The sequence below is a fragment of the Coenobita brevimanus genome, chromosome 40, assembly GCF_032717465.1.
Source record: "Coenobita brevimanus isolate Jiangsu-jjx chromosome 40, ASM3271746v2, whole genome shotgun sequence".
NCBI classification, from domain to species: domain Eukaryota; kingdom Metazoa; phylum Arthropoda; class Malacostraca; order Decapoda; family Coenobitidae; genus Coenobita; species Coenobita brevimanus.
This window is the reverse complement of record NC_136993.1, coordinates 7373112-7394722: the sequence shown is the minus strand read 5'-3', so window position 1 is coordinate 7394722 and position 21611 is coordinate 7373112. Positions and strand designations below refer to the sequence as shown.

Here is a 21611-nt window from a genome sequence, read left to right as displayed (position 1 = left end):
ATGAAAAAGACTTAGTGTGAAAATGATTCATTAGTTTGACGATCCTAATAACCAGTGTAATAGAAAAACTACATTTTACCAGCCCCATTACTGTCTGATTTACTGTTACTGCTACCACTACAGTTTAATTAAATAACAAAATTTGTGTCTGGATATATTTCATACTGTTATCATCTTCAGTGCCATGTCCACAGCAAACAAACTAACCATGAGTGTTATTGCATGTGTATGCAAAAACATTTAGGTTATTTGCTCTGAATAAGCAGCGGACATGGAGGTTGAGTTTGAAGATGCTTAGAACAGGGTACCGTCGATTATATACTAAATAATACCTTATGGGGCTCTACCAGAGTAAATCGCATGGTATGTAATTTGTAACATGTATGGCACAAGCTTTGGGAGTGTTTACCATGTGTAAATAGCACATGTATATTTCTAACCAGTCATACCATAATATTTAAATACAGTTGTGATGCAGACTTCGTGATCTGAAATTCATCTACTACTGCTTACTCACCTCTGTGATATATGTATACATTACACACACACACAGACACACAGACACACACACACACACACACACACACACACACACACACACACACACACACACACACACACACACACACACACACACACACACACGAGAGAGAGAGAGAGAGAGAGAGAGAGAGAGAGAGAGAGAGAGAGAGAGATGACATACTATGGTCAGACTCAAATTTGAAGTCCGTTTGGGTGGGGCCCGAGAGGGGATTTCCCTCTCTACAGCTCTGCCGCATCAACCCCAGTACCTATCTCTCTTTCTGTCATACGTCAGCTATTTACTATTTGAAATTGTATATTAATTATTCTGTACTTATTAAATATATTAAATAAGGCTATATAGTGCTATGAATGTGTCGCTTTTTAGGATAATAACAATGATTTGTATAAATTCCACACTACGTGACAACGTCGCTTTCCGACGTTGCCAGAGGTCAAGGACACCCACCTCAGACTACAGGTGACCGGTCACTTCCTCCCTGATCCCCACCCACGATGGCAGCTACTCCGACTCGCTCTCGTGTGCTCCACAGTCGGGAGAAAGAACTTATTTACAATGTGAACAAGTATTTTTTAGAAGAAAAGGCTATTGGAGACTTTATAATTCCACCTTCAGGAGCAGTTGCTCGCACTGCCAAAGCTACCAACGTTAGCGAAAAAACAGTCCAAAGAATCTGCTCAAAATTTAATAAAGCTTGTGTGACACAAATGTCACCAGAACAGCCTGTATTCTCGTCACCAAAAAAGAAGCGCAGTGCAACTGTAACGAATCTCGACGATTTCGACAAGCGTGTGGTCAGAAGAACTGTCCTGGGATTCTATGAAAGGCATGAAATTCCTACATTGCACAAGTTTTACGAAGAACTCAAGGAAAACATATCTTTCAACGGAAGCAACGAGTCTCTTCGCAGGATTCTCTTGCAGATGGGCTTCAAATATGCAAAAGTTGATGGCCGAAAGTTCCTTATGGAAAGGAGCGATGTAGCAGCAGCTCGGACCAGATTTTTGAGAGAAATTCGGCAGGTCAAAGTGTCTTCCCAGAACATTGTGTATCTTGACGAAACTTGGGTAAATCAAAATTATACAGTTGGAAAATGCTGGACTGACACTGCATCCCCACAAGCCACTGGAATACAGCAACCGACTGGAAAAGGACGTCGTTTAATTATTGTGCATGCTGGAACGAGAAATGGCTTTGTTAACAATGCTGAGTTGATATTTTTCAAGCAAAAAACGATGGGGACTACCATAATCAGATGAATTCAACACTTTTTGAAGACTGGTTCAGGAATCAACTAATACCAAACATTTCACCAAACTCTGTAATTGTTATGGATAACGCTTCCTATCATTCAGTCCAACTTGAAAAAAAAACAACCTCGTCCTGGAGAAAATCGGATATAAGGGACTGGCTTATAAAGAAGGGAGTACGGCCCAGCGACGATCTCTTAAAACACGAGCTGTATGAACTTGCAAAGAAGTTTGATACTGGCACAAAGTATGTAATTGACACAATTGCTGAAGAAGCAGGGCATCGAGTCATAAGATTACCACCGTACCATTGTCAGTACAACCCTATTGAGCTCATTTGGGCTCAGGTGAAGACCTATATAGCTAAGGCAAACACCTTCAAAATGGTTGATCTTAAACGTCTTGCCAAAGAAGCTTTGAATCATGTACTCGTAACACCGAATAACTGGATGAAAGCAGTGCAGCATGCTGAACAACAGCAAGAAGAAGATTCACAGCAAGACGTAGCAGTCGACCATTTCGTGGATTCATTCTTAATCAACATATCAGAAAGCTCGGAGGATGAATTGTCTGATTAAAGATCAGAGAGGACTTATGCGTACTGGGGAAACCTCTATAAAAAAAACGCGCCAAGACTTTTACCTCAGTGGTGGTGTGGAAAAAAAGTCGAAACAATACAGAAGAAACCAAACTTATAAATATATAAAAACTTTCTCAATCAACTGAGAGAGAGAGAGAGAGAGAGAGAGAGAGAGAGAGAGAGAGAGGAGGTTTGGCAGAGCTGTAGAGAGGGAAATCCCCGCGCGGGCCCCACCCAAACGGACTTCATATTTGAGTCTGACCATAGTAGATGTAAATATGAGTATTGTGAATTCATTACCGTGAACCCAGTATCGGTAGTTCCGAGCAGAACGAACCTCCTAAAGAACTGTGTATGCGTTTTATAGTGTTTCGAATGCAATGTGAGTCGACATGACTGTGCGCTGTTTTAATTTTCTATGAATAAGAAGGTTAAGCTGCTATCGAATGAAACCGTGTTGTCTTACATCTTTATTGAATAAACAGCTATATAGTTGCCATCCTTCATATGCCACAGAATGTGTTAAGACAGTTCCCTTTTTATGAGTACTAATTTAAATCAACTTGACCATCTAAACGAGCAGTCAGAAGCTCCAGACAGAAGACAAAGCAGCCACCGATCAGACCACCGGCCAGCACAACAAACATTCCCTGGAACAAACATTGGTATTGTTAATGGATGTCAAGAGATTGGGGATGAGGAAAATTGTGACAAGAGTATATATATGCAAAGTCGAAGGTGAGCAGGGGTAGTAGGTCAAAAGGGAAGGTGGACAGGTATCATAAACGAGTGTGTGACAAAGAGGTATGGAAGAGGATGGGACCAGAGAACTAAAACGAGACTGAGCTGGTTGGATGAATTTTGTGCCTAGGAATGTATGATCAGGGACTGGCCCCCTGAACAGTCGTCGGACTGATTCTGATAAGTGGAAGTGAAGCGAAGTATGGAATAACATGCTGAGGGACTGAAAGGTAAATGGCCGATTCAGTTGGGCAACTTTGGTCAATATTCACCAGATGCGATAACAAAGCTGGTGTTGTTTTCAGTGTGTGTGTGTGTGTGTGTGTGTGTGTGTGTGTGTGTGTGTGTGTGTGTGTGTGTGTGTGTGTTACCACGATAACTTCGCAACCTCTCAAGATATCATCACAAAATTTTACTGGTGTGTAGCAGGGATGAAAATCTCCTACGAGTATTGTTTTCAGTTTGTCTGTCTGTATGTGTGTGTGTTTTCTGTTATCACGATAACTTCTCAACCGCTCAAGATATAAAATTTTACAGGTGTGTAGTAGGGATGAAAATCTCCTACGAGTTCGAAATTGGCGAAAGTAGATCAAGGTCAAGGTCATATTCTGAGTCAAGTTAGATATGTATCGACTTGCGGCAGGTGTAATTCCCCCCTTGGGGGGGGGCTCTAGTTCTTTTTATTTTTATTTTTCTGGATCATACCTTACCCCACCCTAGGATGGGAAAGGTATCCTGGATAATGATGATGATGGATAATTCTCAGAGACAGAGATCGGTACGCCTATGACTAATGATTTCAACCAGAGGACATTATTTCTTCACTTTATTCTTGCTCCCAGTATATGACTGAAAAGGATCTCTGATGGTGAAGTGGTTAATCATTCTGTACTTAACTGCATCACTCTGAAGTCTACAAAATCGAATACAATATGTATTATAATGATCCATTTTCTGTATGTTTGTTGGTTTGTCCATTTATTACCGTAACACAGCAAAAACGGCGCACTGAAGCACGATTTTTGTCAGAGCAAGGTACCGCTAAAATGCTGTAACTTAAGGAATAAAATAATTTCCAGTCCAATTGGGCCACCGGTTCCCGAGTTATGACTCATTTCGGGCCTTTTGGCATCGAGCAGCTTCGGCGACCTCTAGGCGGATCAGTTTCTTTGTGGGCATTGAAGTTACCGTAACTCGCCCAAAACTGCACAACGTAATGCATTTTTTGTGGTAGCAAGATACCGTTAGAATGTTCTAACTCGAAGAATAAAATAGTTTTCAGTCCAATCGGGCCATAGGTTCCCGAGTTATGACTCATTCCTCACCTTTTGACATCAAGCGGCAAGGCCACCTTTAATCGGGTCTTTTAAAGGCCGTAAAAACAAAATTCAAACTACTGTATATCCTCTCGAATTAAATTAGTTAAACGTTATAGCCTTTTGAGAATATTATTTTTATCGGAAATACTACTACTATTACTACTACTACTACTACTATTACTACTACTACTAATAATAATAATAAAATAAACATTACCGAGGATCCAGTTAAGAAAGAAGGTGTGGACTTACGTGAAAATAACATGTCATCTTGGACATAACTGCGAAAATGTAGGAATGAATATGTGAAAAAAAAGAGGAAATTCTGACGGTGTGAAATGCAGGAACGATTATAAATGTAAGATTAAATGATTGGTAAATTGGAGGACAGCGTGAAAAAAGTAATAAATATTCACACCTTTACACCATTGAAGTACCTTTCCCACTGGACAGCATGCTCACCTGGAAGTGGACATCACGTAACGTTTCTAAGGAGGAGGAGGAGGAGGAGGAGGACGGTGCCGGTTCTAGACTGTTCCAATTGGAGGGGCAGGTACATATACTGATGAAGCAGAAAAGCCTACCTAGGGGTGCCACTTCTCTTTTCCCCCACTTCTCCCTTCCTCCCTTCCTCCATCCCTCCTTCTCTTCCTGTTCCTTCACTCCTCCCTTCCTCTGGCTCAGATTAGTGATATATCAGTAAGCTAAATTAACACATGCAAAAACAAATAATACATTTTAAGTGCTATAAGAAAACTGCTAACATAATTTGGATAAATACAAAATCCTGTACATTGTAGAAGCCAAACGTGCAAAACTCAGATGAAATATTCATAATAATGACATTTCTCCATCTCTTTCTATGACTGATTCACTTGAAGATGAACATGAACAAACAATCTCAACCATAGCAAGTAAGCAGTGTTCATATTTTACATGCTATGAAAACGAAGACCTTATTTTGTTTTATTGTTTAAAAAAATAAGCCATTTCCATTACAGCAAGGTAACACTTAAGTTGATAAAATAATAAAGCACTAGCAAACAACATCAAGGCAGATTACAAGCAGGGAAAACAAAAAGTCCTTTTCTTGTTTTACTGATTTTACAAATTATAAGCACTAACACAGTAAGAGAAAGGCATAAGGGAAAATTCCGTTTCCCATAAAATAAGGCAAACAACATAACGGCAGAAATTGATGCCACAGAACTTAAGATTCAATAACTTTACAGCACTAACCGTCTGCATAGCAGGAAATGACGTTTTTCCCATAAAATAAGGCAAACATCAAAGCAGAAACTTCTGCCATAGAACTTAAGATGCTTAGCTTATAGCACCGTCTGCAATTTTTTGCAAAGCATCTTACAAATTCATACATATTTAGATTTTTAATTATTGTTTTTTCATGGGCCAAGATCATCAAAATTTTCTTTCTGTCATGTAGCATACCGCGTCGGAAAGGAGTCATCACTCGTGACAGCGAGGAGACTGAGCTCTCACATGATGCTGATGACATTCCAATATTAGGGCTGTGACACACACCTTATGCAGTTCAGGAAATGCTTCTTTGGAATCTTGCAAATATTTACATATCGTAGATATGGAAGCATCACTGCAGCTGGAAAATTTCTTAAGTAACATAGGTTTTGCAACATATATTTCATTTCTCACACTCATATATTCAGATTCTTTATTACTGTTGGCAAGACTAAGCTGAAATCCAGAAATGAACTTGACTTAGGCAATAAGCAGGGCACACCTTTCATAATATCTAGGTTTTTCATTGAAAATCTGTTTTCCATTTCAGCTATTAGCTCTGTCTAGGATGTTGAGAAGAAATCTCTTAAGAGACTGACAAGGAGTGATGGTGGGATTATCAGAATCCTTATGCCCAACAGTGGAGAGCACAATGCTTTCGGCTAGTTACATACTCATGGTCCTCTCCTTCTTTGAAGGAGGGTTACATGTAGAAGCCTCAAGACCATCAAACCCAGAATCATCTTCTTGCAGACCTTTCAGCGTTTGTAAGCTGGCATCAATAACTTCCATAGCACTGCACATATCAACGTACTGAGCCTTCAGCAAGGAACTGGCTGGTTTTAGAGAACCTAGTACTCGAAGAAGAAACTGACAAGTTGCAAAAAAATTCTGCATCTTTAGCTGTACTTGATGGCCTGATGCTTCTGTACATACATTCATTGTTGCTTCTTCATCCTCAGAAACCTCAGACAGAATGTCGAGGATAGCATCCCTATTTTCTACTATGCACTTTGTCACATCATGACTTGTCCAACGGATTTCTAGGAGCCTTTTTAGCGATGGAACATTATAATTTTGTGCTACATAATGCCGATGGAAGAATGCAGTGAACTTGAAAGCTCAAAAAAGGACTTGGCACAAGGTTCTTGTTGTATGGCATGCACTATAGCTAGATGAACCTCATGATTAAAGCAATCAATATATGGAACATCTCTGCCAAGCTTTTTTGTAACAATGCTTGTACTCCACCGTTGACTCCACTCATGACTGCTGCACCATCATAGCACTGACTGGTTATATTGTCAGTACTGTAACCTCCATCTTGCAGATGGTTGAGTATTTGTGTTGTTATATACTCTGCGTTTAACAGGCTTAAGTCAAGCAAACCAATCAAGGATTCCTCAGGCAAAGCATTGCGAACAAACCTTATCATAATGGAAAGATTCTCCACGTTACATTTGTCTCTTGTTCCATCACTCTTAATACAAAAGCCTGATGTAACTGACCATTCATAATTGCTTTTAACTTCCTGCAAAAACTAAAGTAGCCAGTGTATCGATTACCTCATTTTGTATGTCCTTTGAACTGTACTTGACATTCTTGGGCACTGTCTTAGCTGTCTCTAAAAGTTTTTAGTCCTTAGTCAAGGTATACTCATATAGATTAAAAAAAAAAAAAAAAAAAAAAAAAGCCCTGTCGAGATGTCTGTTTGTGTCTTCACTACTATGAAACCTTTCATTGCTTCCACGTAAAGCAAGCTCATTGACAGATAAAAACTCTATTACTTCCCCTATGCTTTTCAAGTAGCAGCGACAGTTCTGTATTTGTGTTGATCCTGAGAGACATGCTACTGTTTCACCGTTGATTGTTTCATCTCTGCCCAGATGGCTGCAGCTTGCAAATGACAATGACTTGATGCATGTTTGTTAAATCCATTTTCAAGTTCTGATGCAACTTTCCAATTTGAAAACCCTCGCTTAATAAAAATTAATTATCTGTCATTTGCTACATCATATTTGCAACAAGGGAAACAGAAACATGCATCACGTGTTACAGAGTATTCTAGCCATGGTCTCAAACTGTACCAGCTTGAACTGAAAGCCGTTGCATTCTGTCCAAACATTTTTTGGGGGACGGATTTTTGTACTGGCTGTGTTGGACGATCATCATTGAGATCATCCTTTGCAACATTAGAAACATCATATTTCCAACCTGATGTACTCGGAGAAGGACAAGCATTGTTTTCACTACAATTGGTGGAACTTGTGGAAGGTGCCTCATAGCTAGCTGCATCTGTGGCAGGCTTAGGTTTACGAATCAAAATTTTTTCCATGTAGGTGAGGTTACTGTACTGATAAGATGACCAATATAGTATAATACGAATGCAATAAGATATAACAAAGTCAATAAATTCAATGTCCTACCTAAATCCCCTACTAACATCTGCCTCTGCGCAAATGAGTTGAATAATAACAGTTGCGGGCAGCAAGTCAACAACTTTGAGAGTTGCCAGATATAAATTTTCGTCATTTACCAGTAACAACTTTCTTGATAATTATTTGGATATATGACTTTTCATTAACCATTCACAATTCAAATCAGGCATAAAAATTACTTTAGAATTATTCTTATGTTCATTACAGTGTACTGTAGTTACTGACAATAATGCGTATTTAAATTACTGGGAGTTGTTGCCAGCGTTCCACTCAGTGTTGCTACACGTACGATAATAATCGTACTGTTCGGACATTTACAAAGAAAACGATCACAGTGGTCTGCAGCACATTTCATATATTGAAAATTTGCATTTGGGGGGCAATCTAAAAATTTGGTGGGGCATTGCCCCCCGTCCCCGCCTCTAAAACCGGCCCTGGAGGAGGAGGAGGAGAGGGAGGAGAAGGAAGAAAAGAAAAAAGAGGAGGAGAAGAAGTAGGAAAGGAAGATAATTATGGAGGAGGAGCAAGAGGAGGAGGAGGCAGATGTGCTTCCCATTAAAAGCATTACAGAAAACGGTTCGAGGCTAAATATGGTAAAGCTAAGAAAATCGCTTTAGGCAAACTAAGAATTTATTTGTGGTTGAGTCTCCCGTGTTGGAGTGGGCTTGAAGCTTTTCAGTGCTTCTTCATTTTAACTCCTTCAATCCAGTGACGTGTTTTATTGATATGTTGGTAAATTTTTAGAAGTAACCAACGTTTTCTTTTATTATTATTTTTATGTTTTTCAATGCAAAAGACTGTGTTCTAAATAGTTTGACCTCCATTTTGGGGGGAAATTCCCCCCATCGGAATTTTGACGGCCAAGCCACGTTGAGTACACCGCTTCCCGTCCGATCAGCGAAGTTAAGCAACGTTGGGTCTGGTTAGTACTTGGATGGGTGACCGCCTGGGAACACCAGATGCTGTTGGCATCCCTACGAGTCAAGTGGGTTGGTGGAGGATTAGTGCCCCTCCCTGTAAGACAATTAACCCTAAGCCTTTGGCCACCCCATATGGGATACATGGCGTCTGGCAATGAATGAAAATGAAATTTCCAAAAGAGGGTTTATCCCCCAAAATCAAGATCAAAATTAATTAAAATCACACTATTTTGCATTAAACTAACCCAAACTAACAACCTAACCTACCCTAACCTAACTAACCTAACCTAACCTAGGGCCTGACATAGACTGAATACACACGCCTGCATCAGCCAATATGGTGCGACATTCATCCACTACTGAGCGATAGCCTAACCTAAGCCACTATATGACTACCCCTACAAAATTAGCTCCCCCAACTCAAACTAGGCTTAAAAGGTAAGTCTTAGAATAGTTCAGGGACGTAATATAATGAAAATTGGTAACGTTGGTTACTTCTAAAGTTATACCGATATGTTTTTGCCATCTGGAGATGATATAGTCAACTTTGGGGTAGACCTCTTGTGCTGAAGACGTAACTTGAAGGATATATATAAAGTTAACTTATCTGATTCAAAAAAAATTTCCTCAAGGCATAAGAATTATGTATAGAGATACCAAGTATAAAATGAATAGTACGTCATCCGACTGAAGGAATTGATACAGCTGTCATTAAATATAAATAATAATAATAATAATAATAATAATGATGATGATGATAAAGATAATGATAATAACAACAACAACAATAATAATAATAATAATAATAATAATAATAACAACTAGAATTCTGAAATGGCTGAAACAGTATTCAAAGAAATCCACATTCCAGATGATTATGCAACATTCAAGATCAGAATAATAATAATTAAAGAAAAAACACTTGTACATAAGATATGGTGTACAGTCTTTGAAGTATACACAATATTAAGAGTGGTTGTGGTAAGTGGTGCATTATTAATAACACATCATAAATTGAATGTCCAGAGATAAGTATCATGATTTTTGTCCTAACCAAGATCCATATGTGTGGGAATATAGGTACAAAAACCGTTAGAGAACATTCTGTCTATCTATCTATTGGCAGACACCTTAATTCCCTAAGGGGTGGCCACAAACAACTCGACTCCATGTCGCCCTGTCCCCCGCCATTTCATTGCCCTGCTCCCAGCTCACACACCCCTCTCTCATATACCTCTCCACTTCGTCCTTCCATCTCATCCTTGGTCTCCCTCTCCCCTCCTCCACCTCACTCACATACACTCTCGTCGTCAATCTCTCACTCTCCATCCTCTCCACATGGCGAAACCACCTCAGTGTGTTTCTCCTAATGCTTCCTATCACATACACATCCACATGCACACCACAATGATCCTTCATTATTTTCCTCATTTTCCAGTCTCTCCATGTGACTGCACATGCTGCTTTCAAATAACTCATTTCCACTGCTCGCACTCTTGACTTCTGTCCCATCAACAAGGTCCAAGTTTCACTTCCATACGTTACAGTTGGTATCACAATACTGTCATGTAGTAACTTTTTCACTTCCATGCTCACTTCCCTGTTTCTTATCACTGCTTTCAAGGAACCAGCAACCTTTCGTCCTTGTTGTACCCTTACAACTTTCCATCCTAACTAATCACACTACCCAAGTACTTAAATGCACTCATATTTTCAATTTCCTCCACATCTAACCTTACTGTACAATCCCTTACTTCACTTCTCATAACTGTACTCTTCCCTACATTCACCTTTAGATTCCAGTCTTACACACTCTCCCAAACTCATCCACCAAGCCTTGCATCTCCCCTTCGTCTTCACTTAATAACATAGTATCATCTGCAAACAAGAGTACAGGGAGTTTCCAAACACTGCCCTCTCTCATCAGGGCCGCTCCAACATCCACTGCCCTACCTTGTACCTCTTTTATAACCCCATCCATATACAGATTCAACAACCACGGAGACTTGGCACATCCGAGTTTCACTCCAACCTTAAAAGAGAAAAAATTCACTCAGTTCATTATCCACACGCACTGCAGCCTTAGCACTCTCATACATACTCTTCACGGCATTCAGGAACTTCCCATCTACTCCATATATTCTTAATACTTTCCACAATCCATGTCTATCCATCCTGTCATATGCTTTCTCCAAATCCATGAAGTTCGCATACAATTTCTTTCTCTTCTTTAGAAACTTTTCCACTAAAGATCTAACAGTGAATATCTGATCTACACAGCCTCTTCCCATGCCTAAAACTTCATTGTTCTTCTCCAACTAATTCCCCTGTCATTTCCCTAACTTTGTCAATAAGTTTCGTACCATATACTTCAATATACTTCTCCTATTACACTAAGAAGACAAATGCCTGTATGATTACCACACACTTCTTTTCCCCATTTTCCTTTGTACAGGGGAATAATTATACATGACTTCCAATCCTCCGGGACTCTACCTTCCTCCTAGGCCAATCTGCACATCTTCCACATCCATTCTACTACCATCTCTCCCCATGCTTAAGCATTCACCACACACTCCATCAATTCCTGGGGCTTTCCCCATTTTAACTTTTTTCATTGCCTCCACGACTACCATCCTACTGATTTCTTCCTCTGTCCTCACATCCCTCCGTCTCCTAGCCATTGCCCTGCCACTTACACTCGCATTACTTCCATTCTCTATGTTCAACAGTTGCTTAAAGCATTCCTTCCATCTGCTCACTTTTTCTCCCTTCTCCACTAGTAATCTACCATTTTTATCTTTCACTCCTCAACTATCTTCTTTGGCACCCTGTCTAACGCCCTTTACCTCTTTCCAGAAATTATTCTTACATTCCCTCCACTCTGCACTCAAATTCCTTCCAAATTCCTCATCAACTCTCTTCTTACTCTCTCTTATTAATCTTTTCACCTCTCTCTTCCTTTCTACATATAACTCTCTCTCTTCCGTCTCTCAACTTTTTCCATGCCCCTGTGTCTCATCCACTCACTGTATGTTTTCTTCTTTTGTGCCACAGCCTCTCTCATCTCTTCATTCCACCATGCTGTTCCTTGCAACCTCTTTCGTTTTCTCTTCACCCCACACACCACCTCACATACTGCACATATTTCTTCTGTGAATATCTTGCAAACATCTTCCACGTCCCCCATCTACTCCAATCCATATTTACCCAATCGTTCCTCCACTTCCCTCTTATATTCTGCCTTTTTCCATCCTCTTGTAACCTTTCCACTCTCCTTGTGTGAATTACTTCCTCCTGTCCTTCCCTTCTCTATTTCTCCATTTCATTTCGACCTTGATTCTGACCTCCACCAAAGTGGTAGTTAGAAAGTCCACTCCCCCAACCTCTATACATTCTTGCATCCATTACACGCTTTCTCATCCTGTCATCTGCACACACACAATTAGTCATTGCCTTCCGTTCATTCAGTTCACCACCCACCCTCCTCATCACTAGCCACGTATACTAATGGATCATTTTGTGCCTGAAGAGGGTATTGGCTATCACCAACCCACTCCCGGCACAAATGTCCACTAAATCATTGCCATTCTCATCCAAGAATATTGATTTGTCATAACTGCTGTTATAAAATCTTAAAAAGTAGACACTCGAAGGATTCTGGAAATACTTTTGTTATTGTACACCTAATATTAAAGGTCTTTCGGCATGGCTTGAAAAATTTTAATGATTTTGACCTGTGACCTTGGAATCAAGGTCATAGTCATGCATACTATGCAAATCATGTTCATTCATTACCAACTACATTTTCACCGAGTTTGGTCAAACTCGGCCAAATATTTTCCGATTTAGCACTTTCAGGCATGTAGCTGCCATTTTGATTTTCCTTAATATCTGAAAAAGTTTTTTTGGATCTCAGTATCGATTCCCAGATGTACTAGTATATGGTGACGACTACATACTGGGACATTTGCAAAACAATCGATTCAGTAGTTTTAGTTGTGCAGGAGAGAAAAAAAATGAAAACAAATAAAACATAGACGGCCCAAGTGCTAGGAAGGAAAATTATATCAAAAAGGGCCTGCAACCAAGATTCATCACTCCGGAAAGTTTCAAATCTCTATCTTGAACATTCTTGGAATGCCAGCCATCTAGATCTTCCCCTTCCCCCCCAAGAAAAAAAGAAGTAATATCAGCAATATCAATAGAAACTTACAGAATGTGGAGTTCTGAACAATGATAATCATCGTCATTATCATCATCATCATCATCATCATCATCATCATACAGAGGTAGCAAGAATAAGCTGCAAAAACAATACCACAATGAAAGTAATATGACTGCGTTGGAGACATCAGAATGATGGAATGTAATACCTAAAGGGCATCAGGGGCTAAGGCTGTGAGATGGCTGCTGAGTGTGGAGGCAGCATGGATGGATGAGACATAGGAAGAAGTGATACAATGTACCTGATGTCTCTCGCCTAAAGATGTCATTCGTCTTTCTTTTTTCTTTGCTACTAAAAGACTTTTTCTTTTTTTCCAACTCATTAAGTCCTCTATATAGAGCCTTCATTAAATCGTCTACAGGTAGGAAGAATGAATTAAATACGTAACTGATCTTATGGGATTAATTACCTCACCCAGGACGGAGTCCAGGAAAGTATTGTTTTTGGTCGAGCTATTTTTTCTTTTTTAGTTCTTTGTTTTTTATTTTTTAACATTACGGAAAAGCGGCTCAATGAAATCACATGAAACTTTCAGGACATGTGGGTACTGGTAATCAAATTTTGGAGGTAGTCAAATGGCCCTGAAAGGTCAAAATTAAGGTCACGGATTTTAAGAGGGCTACAACTTGAAACAGGTTGAAGGTAGAGATATTTACTATTATAAACATACTGGAACTCCCTTATGGGCTCTCATTTGGCACAAAGACCTTTGATCTTGAGTGACCCTGAAAGGTCAAACTCATGGTAACGGAATTTCAGAGTGCTATAGCATGAAAATGGTTGAAGTTAGATATATTTACTATTATCATGATATAGGAAGTTTCATATGGGCTTTCATTTGGCTCCATGACCTTTGACCTTGAGTTACCTTGAAAGGTAACTGCCACTAAATGGCAGTACCGATTCAGTATTTAACAGCAATAAAATAACTGCTGTCAGGCAAGGTTTGCTGTGTCCGGCACTACTTGATTTTTTACATCATGGAGGAGGTGGATATATGAGGGATTCTTTCATTAGTGTTGAGACAGAAATGGGTGAATGATTTGTTTATGGGCATTCAGTACATAGGGTGCCCCAAGACTTGACACACTAACTTCTGAGGATGATTATAGGGACGGTTGAAAATGAAAATTGTTATATTATCATCAAGCATCCAATCTGTAACCGTGGGGGAGCTTCAGTTTGTGATAGCCTTATGGGTGTATTAAGAGGGAGACTTTTTTGGTCCCAAAGGACATCTGGAACTCTACCTCCTAGGCGATTTAGCATTGAACCTTTGTTGTTATATCATATATTACTTATTATCAGCCCTCAAACCACCTGCTTAGGTTAGTGCGCCAAATCTGGGGACACCCTGTGTATGGATGGGGTCGAGAGAGATGACCAGTCCACCATAGAGACAGAAGGGAAGCTGGTGGTGTAACACAGGAAATATTTCCTGATCAGGATGACGTGCTGCTTCCTGATCTGAATGAGCATTCGGAGTTGTATTTATAACTTTCGTAAACGAAACCAAGTGGAAATGCCTGAAGGGAAGGAGTTGATTGAGAGTTTATATAAAACATGACTCACGACATGGTGTGTTAGATTTGTTTCATGTAAGATTTACGTGTGGAAACATTAAGTTCCGATAGCAATATTAGGGAGTAGACTGTAGCATCAGTCGAACAGGGAGTTCTACCGAGGTGGATGGCAAGCTGGTGAGAGGGAGAGCTGGAGCTCCCGTTTAACAAACCCTCAGGACCTGCTCCTGACCATCTCCCTTTGCTGAACATTTTAAGTGTTTTCATTAACACAGGGAACAGGCCATCATACTCTCATAAACCTCTACCTCCAACTGTCTACAGCATACCACATGCACGTTAGGCATCACACCCTGTATCTCCATTCCCCCGCAGTAATGGCTGCTTCAACATTTAGAACAAATTCGGTGGTACCTCGAATAGCCGCCACCGGCAGGGTAGAACTGGCGCCTTCAAGGCTTCATTCGTAAGTTTCCCCAAACCTCCCCGTTCTGATATAGTCAGGGTGACCAGATGACACTTTGCTAAGGCAGATTGGGATGTATTTGGAAATTATCTTCCGATATTCCATGGCAATAATTTTTCTCCACTGACATCAGTTCTACCCAGTCCAACATTAATGATTAATACAAGTTTGTATGTAATTATTTATACCAAGTCAACAATTTACTAAAAGATTAGAATCCCCTAAATGGTTCCAGAGCAGTTGTACCAGAGCAACAACCCAAAAGTCTTTAGCATATAGCTCATGCTTAAAATGAAAAGCTCCCGAATCAGTCAAACATTTTAAAACTGGTAGAAGCCACTCAAAAGCAGAATTATATTTCAGCAAATAAAACTTTCTTCACAACCAAGCGTCCAACCTGTTAAGTAGTCATGACAACAATAGAATATTCTGGACAGTTTTCATTTCCTTCAGTAATAACTTAAAGAAGTAAATCACCCATTCCCCCACTAAAATCTTCAGATGGAAACGCTGTAAATGACCCACGTGGACAAGCGAACATCCTTGCCTGTATGTTTGCCAGAAATTCTATCTTTTGGAAAGTCAGTCAGAACTTTCGTGTACAGTACTAGAACTTGACTTTCCCGAAACTGCTCCACTAAAGATAAAGACTAGAGACGTAAATCCATCTTGGACAATTTACCAACGAACAGATCTCCAGGTCCAGATGGAATTCCTCGAATCGTTTGGAGAAAATGTTTCCCAGTACTTGCTCCTGTTCTAGCTAAATTATTTAGACTATGCCACTGTTCTTCTTCATTCCTCAATTCTTGCACAGAAGCCATATCCACCCAGTTCCGAAGAAAGGAAGCTCCTCTGATCCCTCTCATTCCAGAGCAATAGCAATCACATCTTCTCTTGGTAAAGTATTTGAGATTGTAATTACTAAGCACATTGTTATACATCTTGAATCCAACAACATAGTGGCTCACGATATGGTTTTCACCACGAATGATGCACTGTCGATATAGACAATCTTATGACTCATTCCATCCATCAATCAATTCAATAACATGGAGAAACCCATGCAGTAACCCTTAATATTGCTAAAGCTTCTCACAGGATGTGACACTGTTCCCTGCTATCCAGATTCTCTTGCTATGGCCGATCATCAAATTCTGTTCTACTGATTTACTCATACCTTAGCGACAGAGAGATAATGGTAGATGATTTATATTTCAGTTCTACTCAGTTGATGCCTCCGTGCCACAAGGATCAGTCCTGGCTCCAACCCTATTCCTAATCCATATTAATTATCTTATGTTTATCACCCACAGTCCTGTTCACTCATATGCAGATGACTCAACACTTCACATTTCCTTTGCACTTGAACACCTACTTAAAAAGTTTGACATCTGTAACTCAGCTCTCCAGGATATAAAACGGAAGACGTTTGTGTACTTGTTGGGATAGATTAAAACTGCTCTGTCACTTGCCGAGTTGCATGTGGCTATGCACAAATCCTGACGTGTCTGAAATATGTATCATCATATGAGTTGGGGTTGAAATCCTCCCACAACGGATTTGCCTGGTTCGTTGTTATATTCAGGTGACTTAGCTTTTATCACGCCATGGTATAGTGGTAACAGTGCCTGACTTCTCTCTCTCTCTCTCTCTCTACATATATATATATATATATATACACACATATATATATATATATCTATATATATCTATATATATATATATCTCTATCTATATATATATATATATATATATATATATATATATATATATATATATATATATATTTATGTGTGTGTGTGTGTGTGTGTGTGTGTGTGTGTGTTTTTTGTGGTCATCATCATAAATTTTTACTGACTTTAAGGAATTTTTTGTCAATGGCTTAATCACAAAAGTGTCACACACGTCCTCAAGAACAGCTTTACTCACCCACAAGTTAGTGAGACCCAATGACACGGTCCTAGTGATGGTACTCGGTGTTTTTGCGCATGTAGTTGAGTTTGGGATTTGCGTCTTGAACCAATATCGGAAGATCCCAGATGATGCTAAGCTCAACACCCTGCAAAAATACCGGTATGTAAAGTGTTATTAATATTTTTTGTTGTGTAATGTAGATTGGTCACAAATGTTCTTGAAAACAAGAATAAATTACTTCTAAGTGTATTTTGAAGCTACAGTGTTGCAACAGTATATTTTAATGTTCTAAAAGCAGTTTATGGATAAGAAAAAAAACTTTCTTTCTGAGATCGGTGTACACGCATACATACATTCTCTGGCATCGGTTTTTCTCATACGAGGAAAAAATGAATCCTCCAGTACCGACAGTTTTCTAAGTTATTCTGACTGCCATCAAAGGAATGATTGTACCTTGTAGTTCTTTTGGGTATGGTATATATATATATATATATATATATATATATATATATATATATATATATATATATATATATATATATATATATATATATATATATATTTACATAATCATTCTTATTCAGCATATTTCATGCTAACAATGTATTACTTAAGTATGTTTTGGACGTTTCATGCTGTGGTCCCTTCACAGCAATTGTGATCTAATTGATTCTACTTAACTTTCTGCTTATTTTTTTTAAGATTATTTTTTTTTACCGTTTACTGTATTAAGAAGAGCCAACTACAGGGTGTGGATCCACTTATCCTTATTATATGGTGTTGATCCTTTCATGGACAAATATTTAGGAGGTTATAACGTTAATCCTTTTATGTGCTACACATGTTCACACAGTAAGGAAGTAACTCTCGAGGAATATATACAGACCTCTTCTTTCATAAGCAATCACTCCTTATTATTCAATAATCCAAAAACTTTCCACACATACACGTCAAGCACTGGATGGGGGAGGGTCACCTCCTCAGTGACAAATTCTGCTTCTCGGTCCTACAGGTCATTATTCTTCAGGATCCGTAGAGCACGGTTTGAACATGTCTGGTAGGTGGTTTCCGCCAATATTAGTCGTATGCAAGCCCCCAGCTATGCTGACTTTATGTGGGGAAGTTGCAGTCTCCATATGAATTTGAGCAATGGAGTTTCATTTACAGATTTACTTTCAGCATTTCGGAACGATTCGTGCCATCATCGGGCCTTAATGAAAATTAATATTAAAACAATATGACATTATAAAAAATATAACGTGCACTACAGTTGTAATAATGTTTTAATATTCCTTGTCACTTGGCCTGATCATGGAAGGAATAGCTCAAAAACGTCGCAAATAAGATGTGAATTACAGTTCTAGTGCTCTTATACATTAAACATATATGTCAGTGTGGTTCATCCTAATGTGTGTGTGTGTGTGTGTGTGTGTGTGTGTGTGTGTGTTTTCACCCCTTTATTTTGTTTCAGTGTATGAGAAAATTTTATACCTCAAAACTTAACTGGATCTGACAATGAAGAGGTGACCCTCTACAACTGAGGTTTATTAGTGATGGACCCGTGGGTCCCCTCCACCTGTTGATGGGTATTATCCTCTCATGGCGGGAGTTCAGTGGCTGATCACACCGACCACTGCAGCCCAATGGTTAGAATCTCTTTATTGCTTATGGAAAATCCTTTTGGTGTTCAGCAACCATTTATAATATGTTTCTGAACTGTTCATCATTCTTTGTGTATGTGTGTGTGTGTGTGTGTGTGTGTGTGTGTGTGTGTGTGTTTCATTGGTATCCATGATGTACTCTATCTTAAGTAATGCATCATCGAAGTCATCATGGAAGTCCCTAAATAAAATTTTATGTATTCATATAATGCAGAAATGTGCTGTTGATCTTGGGGGGCTTGATAAGTTTTGGCGTGCTTGTAGTCTGGGAAATCGGTGGAGAAGGACAGGTTTTAGGGGCAGTCATTATTTCCTTCTCTTTCTTCCATTGCATTTAGATTTTTTTTTATTTAGAATTTTTTTAAAGTGTCACCAACAAAAGCAATATTACCATTTCTTCGGACAAATAAGGATAGTGGACTCAGAATTATATTTTTGTAGGATCTTTTCTTTTTCTGTGGTAGTGCTGGTATCTGAAAAAGCTCTTAGTCATTGAAAGATATCACTGCAACAATTGCAACGCTGACCCAGACTTTCACGCAGTTGTTCACAAGAAAAACACTAACAACTTGATGCAAGTTTTGCCGCGAAGATTTAGATTCTTAGCCTGTTACTGAAAGATGTAAATTTTCAAGCAGTTCAACACTTTAGCCATGCGACAGATGCATTGCTCCCGGACGCTTGAAACAGTAACCTGGAATTTTATCTCGAAGAAACATAATACATCAAAGAATTTGTGGCAGCCCTCTCGATATTTTCCAGAGTCCAAAGCCTTGTGCACAAATGAAGTATTTCATATCTCTCACCTTTGAAAATAACTGTGGATACGTCATCGTGGCATAAACAATTTTTTTTTTTTTTCAATAAAATTCTACTTTGATATGCACCTTTAGAATAAGAATATCAAACCCTGATGTCAGTTCATAATAATATGGAATGACGATCTCAATATTCACCACATCCATTATGCGAGGATGGCAAGAAAAGTATTAAATTCCTCTCCTATCGTTCGGAAGGAAAACAGATGCACCTGCATGTGGCCAAGTGTTTGAGGCTGTAGCATCAAAACACATTACAATGATTCACTCTGACAGTTCATATTCTTGAAAAGGCTTGGCTACAGCAAATGATTGCTCGTCGCCTTTTGCACTAACAGTTTGTGATTCGTAAAAGCTCAGATTTTCCATCACTGGCATTGTCAAGAACTTCAAGTTTCTCTACTTTTCTTTTGAATTAAGCAGTAATGTGATGCATGAAAAAAATTGAACACTTGGCCAGTACTGCGGAACGTAAAGCCAAAAACCTTTCTTTCTGACTTAGTAAGATTGTTGAATATGTGGTTTGTGAAAGGTATGGTGCCAATTGACTGGGTATGGTGCCAATTGATTGTTGCTTGTGTGGTCCCGTTGTATAAAGGCAAAGGTGATAAGTATGAATGTACTAGCTTTAGGGGTATAAGTCTCTTGAATGTTGTAGGTAAGGTGTATGGTGGAGTGTTAATTATGAGAGTTAGAGAGGGTACAGAGGGAGTGATTGGTGATGAGCAGTGTGGTTTTAGGAGAGGGAGAGGATGCGTGGATCATGTGTTTGCTGTGAGACAAGTGTGTGAAAAGTATTTAGCGAAAGGCAAGGATGTGTTTTGGGTATTCATGGACTTAGAGAAAGCGTATGATAGAACTCATAGGGAGGCTTTGTGGACTGTTTTAAGATTGTATGGATATGATGGTAGGTTACTAACAGGGGTGAAGAGTTTTTATGTAAATAGTAGTGCGTGTGTAAGAGTGGGAAATGCTGTGAGTGATTGGTTTCCTGTTAGAGGGGGGCTGCGACAGGGATGTGTGATGTCGTCTTGGTTGTTTAATATTTATATGGATGGTGTTGTAAGGGAGGTGAATGCAAGAATTTTAGGTGGAGGTCTGAGTCTGGTGAATGTTGATGGTGGAGAGTGGAATCTGAAGCAGCTGCTGTTTGCAGATGATACTGCACTTGTGGCTGATTCAGAGGAGAGATTGAGACAGTTGGTAGAGGAGTTTGGAAGGGTGTGTGAAAGGAGGAAATTGAAAGTAAATGAGAATAAGAGTAAAGTGATGAAGTGTACCATTGAATGGTGAGTTGCCTGAGGAGGTAGATTGTTTTAAATATTTAGGGTCACATGTTGTTGTGGATGGAAGAATAGATGCAGAAGTGAACTTCAGAATGAATGAATGAAGTAGGAAAGGTGCTGGGAGGAATGAAAAAGGTGTTTAGATGTCGTTTGCTTAAAATGGATGTAAAGAGAAGGCTGTATGAGGGTGTTGTGGTACCGACTGCATTATATCGGGCTGAAACATGGAATATGGGTGTAGCAGAGAGGAAAAGTTTGAATGTAATGGAGATGAGGTGTCTGAGGAGTATGTGTGGAGTGACGCGTATGGATCGAGTGCGAAATGATGAAGTGCGAAGGAGAACTGGAGTTGTTTGGGAGATGGCTTATAGAGTTGAGCAGAGGGTGTTGCGATGGTTTTGGCATATGGAGAGAATGGACAATGAGCTTTTTTTTTTTTTTATGCTCATGACCAAGAATCGAACCCCAGACCTCTAGACTGAACTCAGGCACTAATGCCACTCCACCACGGCGTGAAGAAAGCGGAGACAGTCCAGAGTTGACCTGTTGCATAAATGAAAGACTGAGAGTAACGGTTAACTCTTGCATTAGAGAGTTGGACAGAAAAGGGATGAGAGTTTGCTGCCAGACGGTGCTATTACGCGCCCGTTGTAGAGGTGGAGG

General features: G+C 39.4%; 1 protein-coding gene and 1 non-coding gene across 2 annotated transcripts in view; one reads left to right on the top strand and one right to left on the bottom strand.

Moving 5' to 3' along the window:
* Positions 1–2922: 2922 nt before the first annotated feature.
* Positions 2923–21611, bottom strand: part of LOC145397271 (uncharacterized) — an 88718-nt gene continuing 70029 nt past the window's right edge. The window contains exons 11-14 of the mRNA XM_080270469.1: positions 17199–17328; positions 6362–6561; positions 4897–4966; positions 2923–3024 (exon numbers count right to left, since the gene is read on the bottom strand). Of these exons, the coding sequence (XP_080126595.1) occupies positions 2923–3024; positions 4897–4966; positions 6362–6561; positions 17199–17328 (502 nt within the window). The remainder of the gene's footprint in view (positions 3025–4896; positions 4967–6361; positions 6562–17198; positions 17329–21611) is intronic.
* LOC145397396 (5S ribosomal RNA) lies at positions 8982–9100 on the top strand. Its single transcript, XR_013896970.1, has one exon. It is a non-coding gene; the product is annotated as a 5S ribosomal RNA (ribosomal RNA).